The 7,631-nt window shown below is 45.2% G+C and overlaps 1 protein-coding gene across 1 annotated transcript; it reads right to left on the bottom strand.

The window, feature by feature from the left end:
- Nucleotides 1–1,926: 1,926 nt before the first annotated feature.
- Nucleotides 1,927–4,131, bottom strand: LOC147245396 (serine/threonine-protein kinase 36-like). The gene is made up of 5 exons (XM_086184884.1): nucleotides 3,909–4,131; nucleotides 3,692–3,829; nucleotides 3,527–3,607; nucleotides 3,316–3,446; nucleotides 1,927–3,238 (listed from the first exon to the last, which is right to left on the bottom strand). Exons 1-5 carry the CDS (start codon nucleotides 4,008–4,010, stop codon nucleotides 2,953–2,955), a joined length of 738 nt encoding a protein of 245 aa, XP_086041010.1. The 5' UTR covers nucleotides 4,011–4,131; the 3' UTR covers nucleotides 1,927–2,952.
- Nucleotides 4,132–7,631: the final 3,500 nt, after the last annotated feature.

Raw genomic sequence — 7,631 nt, 5'->3', positions numbered from 1 at the left:
CATCAAGAGGGGACGAGGCTGACTGATACTCTAAATTGACTGTAGGTGTGACTGTGAGAGTGAATGGTTGTCTGTCTCTCTATGTTGGCCCTGCGATGGACTGGCGGCCTGTCCAGGGTGAACCCTGCCCCTCCCCCGTTGACACTGGGAAAGGCTCCAGCCCCCCTGTGACCCTTCATGTGTCGGAATAAGCGGAAGACGATGGATGAATTTCAGCTTCAGCCTTTTTAAGTGTATTAAGATCTGAATGAAAAAATGACTTCCATCAAACCCACACCGTTTAACCTCCTTGACGAGCATCACCAAAACATGATTTCCCACCAATTAAACTGGTTTCCATGATCAAACAGGTTAAATGTTGTTAAAGATCCACCAGATGGCGCCATTTTCCCATTGCTTTCAATGAGAGGCTGGTTGGTACCAAGGGTCAGTGACTCAACACGCTGCTGCTGACCTGATGAAACTATGATTTCAAGTAAAATGGTCTAAGTGATGTCAGAGTGTGTTGCCATGTGAACTGGCATACATTTATGAGTGTGTGTGTTTGTGTGTGTTTTCTACCATGACCTGCAAGACCCCTACCTGCAGGATGAAATCATTCATTATAAAATATTCAATACTCATCTTCTAGTTCCCTCACCACATTTCTACATCTGACCATCTTCCAGTGGTTTGATCCATTTTAACCTGTTTTCCCTGAGGACCAAACACCCCCAGTGGACATCAGTGAAATTGCGTTTTGAACATTGAAACTCCCTCCCTAGTGACTGGTGCCTGTGTGGTCCCTGTGTGTCCAAATACACCGACATTCCTGAGCTGTAGCCAGGACACCTGTTCATCACCTCTGTCTCTCTCTCTCCCCACGTGGGTGAATCTCAAGCAGGTTTACTGCTGGCTTCAGTGTCTCTGTAAGAGTTCAACATCAGCTGTTGTCAGAGGTGTTCACCTGAACAATAACCTGGACTGAACTCCCAACACACAGGCACTGGAACAGAGAGGCCAGAGCAAGAATCCTCTGCTGGGGACACTGAGGTCTTCTGGAGTGCAGCGGCGCTTCTTCAGACCTTCTACTTCCTCGTGCTGCCATCAGCCTTTTTCTATGCAGCAGCATTTCAGCTGCAGACAGGAGGAAAGTTAACATACTGATCAAAAGGGCCAGTTCTGTGCTGGGGCCCTCTGGGGCCAGGAGAGGTGGTGGGAGACCCCACACACACACACACACACACACACACACACACACACACAAACACACACACACACACACACACACACACACACACACACAAACACACACACAATGTGCAATGAACTTTTTTCTCTGCCTGTAAACGGCTTAGGAATGCTCAGATTTTATTAGATTCTGGACTGGAATGTTCAATCTTGCGTCCAAAACTGGATAATAAATTAATTCTTATCTAAAAACCACCAGATAGAAAAGCCTTTTGGAATTTGATTTTTTTTTTAAGAAAAGAAGCATTAGATCATAAAACAAGAAACCTGACAATCAAATTTCTGTTCAAAATTGTCCAATTGTGGAGTGAGGATTTGCCGTATGGATTTCTTCGTGACCCGGTGACAGACTGTTTGATGGCTATGTCAGCGCTCCACAGAGGCCTGTTTCCAGTGAATAATCCCAATAATTACACTGGGCAGCACACGAGGGGAAATTCTTCAAAATAAGAAGAAATTAAGTCATCACGTGTGGGACAGCTCGAGTCGTTCTTGTCCCCTGACCTTTACCTGCAGCCTCCAGGCCACCCTGCCCCTGCTCGCTGTTCTCTGCCCTTCCAAGCTTATTGCAAAATTGCATTGGATTCCGTTTCTCTCTTCTCTTGAAACAAACGCTTACTTTAGCGCTTCGAAGCCTCATTTGAATCTGGTGGAGATGATGTTGCCCACCGAAAAGAAGAAACTCTTAATGCCACTGTGCTTCTTAGACGGGGGCATGAGATGTTCCTCCAGAGAAGCAGCAATTAATTCATCAACTGCTAACTCCTCCAAGGACATGTAGGCCCATATGTTGTCAGCACGACCCAGCCTGCTGCACAGGGTTTTGAATATGGCCTTGTCAGCATTTCTGAAAGTTTCTGGGGTGACTTCAAACTCCAGTCCCTCAACTTTGGCCCATACACTGTGGAACAGATGTTCGGTAAGGACCTTGAACACTTTCAACTCAGTGCTGACCTTTGCCCTTTTAAAAGCCCGAGTGACAAGTTTCTGTATTAAGACCTTGACTGCTGCTTTCCTCACTCCTGCCGTCTTTGTCACATCCGTCTGTGGTTTTCCCGTCAAAGCAGGTTGGGGTTGAGTCTCTGGCTGGTCTTTTATCTGGAAATGCAAGAAATCTCTGTCTGTCCGTCTGTTTGTGACATCACATCTCATCACATCGATCAACGTCAAACTTGGCGTGTGCGTTGCTAAAGGCTCAAGCAAATGTAGAGCTGAGATGTCACACATGCCGTGATCCCAACAACAGGTATTATGGTTACATGGATGCATAAATACACATAAAAATCCTGCAACGATTCATTGGCAGTTTCTTTTTAGCAGGGTGTTCACACAGCAGCTGAGGAACAAGGCCCATTTTCATCATGGATTAAGGTCTTACTCACCTTACAGACCGGCGTGATTTTGTGTCTTCGACGCCAAATACACTGAAGCAGTGGCTTGACCTTCTTTACACATGTAGAAGGAGCTTCAACAGCACCAGCTATGAATGGATGTTGCAGGAGTTTGGGGAATGTCAACTGCCTCTTGGGGTCCTTAGTCAGGAGACCTCTCAGGAAACTCTGTTAGGGAGACATCACGTATTCACCGTGAATCGGACAGAATAGTTTTGCTTGTCTTGAGGTCCTTCATGGTGAATATCTGCTGGCTTAAGGCAACTTGTTTTTGGTAACGCACACGAGCGCATTATAGTGCAGAAATCTGCAGAGGACAAAGTATGAGAACCTAGCAGTCGTGTACCTTGCAGATGTTGCTCATGGTGCCTGGGATCTTGACTGGATCTCTCTCATCGCCATCGTCAACACGGGATGCTTGGGGGGTTCTCTCAAAGTGCTCCAGCTCCGACATTAATTCCTGGTATTCAGGACATTTCCCAGTGATGAGCAGATTAAGGAGGAAGCCCAGGTTTGTTAAATCCTCGCGTGGGTCAAATGGCTGCCTCTTCTTTTTCTTAGGGGATTTGTGGAAAAATCCCCACATCGGTGGGTCATTTTTTACCACCTCGGCACACCTAAGACAGAATCCCATTTAATTAATCCTGGTATATAACGATTCACACAGCAATGGACTCCTTCAAAACCTCCTTACCCAAAGTCATACAGTGTAACCAGCCCATTTTCTCCCAACATGATGTTTCGTGGGTACAGGTCTTGATGACTTATGTGTCTCAAATGTAAATAATATAATGCCGATGCAAGCTGGCAGGCGATGTCAGCAACCTTGGTGAAAGGAGAAGGAACAAAGTGATGATTGTGGAAAATCACATATTCTGGCATGACTGTGAGCTATGAATGAGTACCTGTTTTTCTGGGAGGGTGTTTGCCTCGTCGATAACCTTAAGGAGATCTCGGCCCTCGACAAACTCCATCACAATGACGGTCTGTCAAAACATGGAACAATTAAGGGACGTCATAAGATGATGTGATTCATCAAGAGCTTCGACAGGGACTTCACCTCATCTTACCTGTTGTTTGGTCTCAAAACTGTCAATAAATCTCACTATGTTGGGATGTTTAAGAGATTTGGTGATGCTGATTTCCCTCTTTTGACGTCTAAACTCGTAGGCACCGCAAAACTTAGGCATAAACTTCAGAGCCACAACCTGAAGGAAATTCAAGAGGGGACACGTTGAAGCTAAGTAGACAAGTCTGGAAATCCAAGTTGTAACCAAAGTTACTTACTCTGCCAGTGGCTCTCTCTATTCCCTTGTGAACCTCACCAAAAAAGCCCATTCCTAACTGTTCACAAACTTCATAGCAATCCATGTTAACAACAGGTGGCATGAGGTACCAGCTGAGGAGAACTGGAATTCCTCTTTATGTTGCAACAAAATATGTAATTGTTCTTTCTGGGAAGAGATGCCTCTGCAAAATTTTAACTCTAAAAATGGATGTTAATATTAATTATTTCACAAACCAAATCTTATAAAGCAACGAACAGCTGGCGTCCCATAGATGTGCAGGATCAGTATCAGACTGGTGGCAGTCATCATCACTGACATGACAGTCCTGAGAGGTGTCTGTCATCATCACTGACATGACAGTCCTGAGAGGTGTCTGTCATCATCACTGACATGACAGTCCTGAGAGGTGTCTGTCATCATCACTGACATGACAGTCCTGAGAGGTGTCTGTCATCATCACTGACATGACAGTCCTGAGAGGTGTCTGTCATCATCACTGACATGACAGTCCTGAGAGGTGTCTGTCATCATCACTGACATGACAGTCCTGAGAGGTGTCTGTCAATCATCACTGACATGACAGTCCTGAGAGGTGTCTGTCATCATCCGTGACATCACAATCCTTAAAGGTGTCTGTCAATCATCACGCCCTCATGATGTGTTCATTTGCAATTCTAGAAAAAGGAATTGCAAGCTACACAAAATAATCCAGGCTAGCTGTGTATGTGACCATTGGTTCTAAAATTAAAGCAAATACTTCAAGTGACACCAAAGGTTTTTTTTCCAGTAATTATCACTTTGCCATGCAGTAAATGATACAGTAATTCAACAACTTTAGTGAAGTACCAAGTTTCCATGAGTTTGTTGTATTTTAAAAATGTGATCAACCTGATTAATCAGAGTAAAACTGTGATTAATCAAATTAAATTTTATAATTGATTAGCAGCACTGTTGTTTTCATGAACAGCAGTTCTTTTTATTGTGAACGGGTTAGAAAAGTTAAAGTATAGAAGTATAGCTCGTTCTGTCTTGAAATGCAATGATTTTGGAATAAAATCCGGACATTTTTTTCTGGAAACATTGGAAACGTTTCTTTAGTAGCTTTGAAAACCGAGGTGAGAACCGACCCCTGATTCCAAAACAGAGGTTTGAACCAAATCTGCATCTTTTAGCTAAAGGTGGAGGGAAGCGCGTCACCACTGAAGGCCACAAGGAAAACACAGAGGTGAAGGAGATTTTCAGGAGAAAATATTTTGATATTTGACTCCACAGTCTGTGGCTCTGAAATGAGATTTTTGGATTCAGTTTGTATTCAAGTTCCCTCAAGTGTACTAAATGTGCCTTGCTGCACACTGAGCAGTGTTCTATTGTCTCCAGCAGGGAACCCCGCATTCGGGGTGCGCGAGTGTCTTTCATCTCTCAAACTACAGCGTCTATCAGGCTAAAATATTACGCGCACACTCATGGCTGAATGTCCAAAAACTCTGCTGTGTTGTTTTTATGATGTGCGGCATTCATCACTGTTTCCTCTTGGAAGTGGTCGTGCCGCGGCCGGCCTTGGTCCCCCTTTCAGGATTGATTCCGCCGAATCGCCTGAAAAACACAGGAGTCCAAGATCAGGGGCTGGACATAAATAAAGTCTGCTATCCAGAGCACGGCTGGGTGGTTTGGAACAACATCAAATGTCAGCCTGTGTTTGAGCAAATACACTGATAGACGTTGTTGTGACATTGTAGGGACGGCTGTTGCTGCATTCAAAACCTGGACAAACAGGATTTTTGATAAACAATCACTCGTTATTTGGATAATGACCAACCAGCCAGAGACAAATATGAAACTGGCCAGTGTGAGGACAAGATGATGATTGTTTATTCAGGTCACCCTTGTGGGCGGCACGGTGCTGCAGTGGTTCGCACTGTCGCCTCACAGCAAGAAGGTACAGGGAGAACATGGAGACTCCACTCAGAAAGACCTCCTGCCCAAGTTGGGACTCCAACCTGGAACCTTCTTACTGGGAGGCCACAGTGCAAACCACTGCACCACCGTGCTGCCCAGTGAACACGATCCTTTACATTTTATTTTGGATGAAAATAGTCCCATGTAATTTCACCAATGTACCATTCTTTATTCATATAAATAAAACAAATCTGAATCAAATTTGAATAAAACATAAACAGAAGTAAATCTATAGAACATGTAACATGTTTTTAGTGGTGTGAAACAACAAGCAACAACAAATATTCTTTGGAATGTAACAATCAGTGCACAATCAGCCCTTATATGTGTTGTTGGCCACTGCTTGAAGTCATTTGTTTTCTCTTTCCCACTCATTCCTGTAGCCTACTTTAGTTTGCACACCGGCGAACTGGAGTCTGACCGGGTAGCGAGGCAAGGCAATTTTATTTGTAGAGCCCGTTTTCACAAACAGTTTGTCTCAAAGGGCTTCACATGGCATCATAACAACATCCTCTGCCCTTAGACCCTCAGATCGACTGAGGAAAAACTCCATAGAAAACCTTTAACGGAAAAATCTGAGAAACCTCAGGGTGAGCAACAGAGGAGGGATCCCTCACCCAGGACGGACAGACGTGCAGTCGATGTTGTTACAGACAAGAAAACAGTTTACAATACAAAATGTGGGAAACATGGAAATGTTAATAACAGCTGAAGAAGGAAACATCTGGAAGGGGAGGCAGGGAGAGCAAGCCAGCTTGATGGGGGACTGGATGGCAGACTGGTTCATGGAAGGGGAGCGCAGGCCGGTGTAACAGTAGGGAATAAGAGGGGGGGGGCGATGCAGGCGGCGGTTGGGGCTCTGGTGGATCTGTGGAAACACAGAGAGACTGCGAGACACCAAGGCCAAACTACAAAGTGCAACAAGTAATGGTAATGACAGTTCCAAAAATGTGCAGGGAGGAGAGGAGGAGGGAGGGGGAGAGGAGAGGAGAGGAGGGAAGGGCTCCATGTAACCCGATGTGTCCCCCAGCAGTCTAAGCCTGTAGCAGCATAGCTATCAATGGTTCAGAGCTACCTGAACCAGTCCTAACTGAAGGCTCTGTCATAGAGGAAGGTCTTAAGCCTGGACTTAAACGTAGTTAAAGTGTCTGCCTCTCTGACCCATGGAGAGATGCTGGTTCCACAGTAGAGGAGCCCGATAACTAAAGGCTCTACCTCCCAGTCTGTTTTTATTGATACTGGGAATCACTAAAAGACCTGCATTCTGGGAGCGGAGTGCTCTGGTGGGACAGTAGGGACTAATGAGCTCTTTCAAATAGGATGGAGCTTTATCATTGAGAGCCTTATAAGTCAGTAGAAGGACTTTGAAGTCGATTCTAGATCCTACAGGAAGCCAGTGGAGAGAAGCTAAAGTGGGAGAGATGTGTTCTCTCTTCTTAACTCCCGTCAAAACCCTCGCTGCAGCGTTCTGGACCAGCTGGAGACTCTTTAGGGAGTATTTAGGACATCCTGACAGGAGAGAGTTGCAGTAGTCCAGCCGAGAAGTGATAAATGCATGCACCAGTTTCTCAGCATCACTCTGGGAAAGGATGTTCCTAATCTTAGCGATACTTCACAGATGGAAGAAGGCGGTCCTGGTCACATGCTTTATGTGGGAGCTGAAGGAAAGGTCCTGGTCAAAAATGACCCCAAGGTTCCTTGCAGTTGTACTCGGGGTCAAGGTGATGACATCTAGAGTAGAGATCCGATTAGAGAGCGTGTCCCT

The sequence above is a fragment of the Aulostomus chinensis genome, chromosome 18 (assembly GCF_037954235.1).
Source record: "Aulostomus chinensis isolate RoL2024-O1b breed Wild chromosome 18, RoL_Achi_v1.0, whole genome shotgun sequence".
NCBI lineage: Eukaryota > Metazoa > Chordata > Actinopteri > Syngnathiformes > Aulostomidae > Aulostomus > Aulostomus chinensis.
Note: the sequence above shows the minus strand (reverse complement) of the source record. Positions and strands in the feature narration are given on the sequence as shown.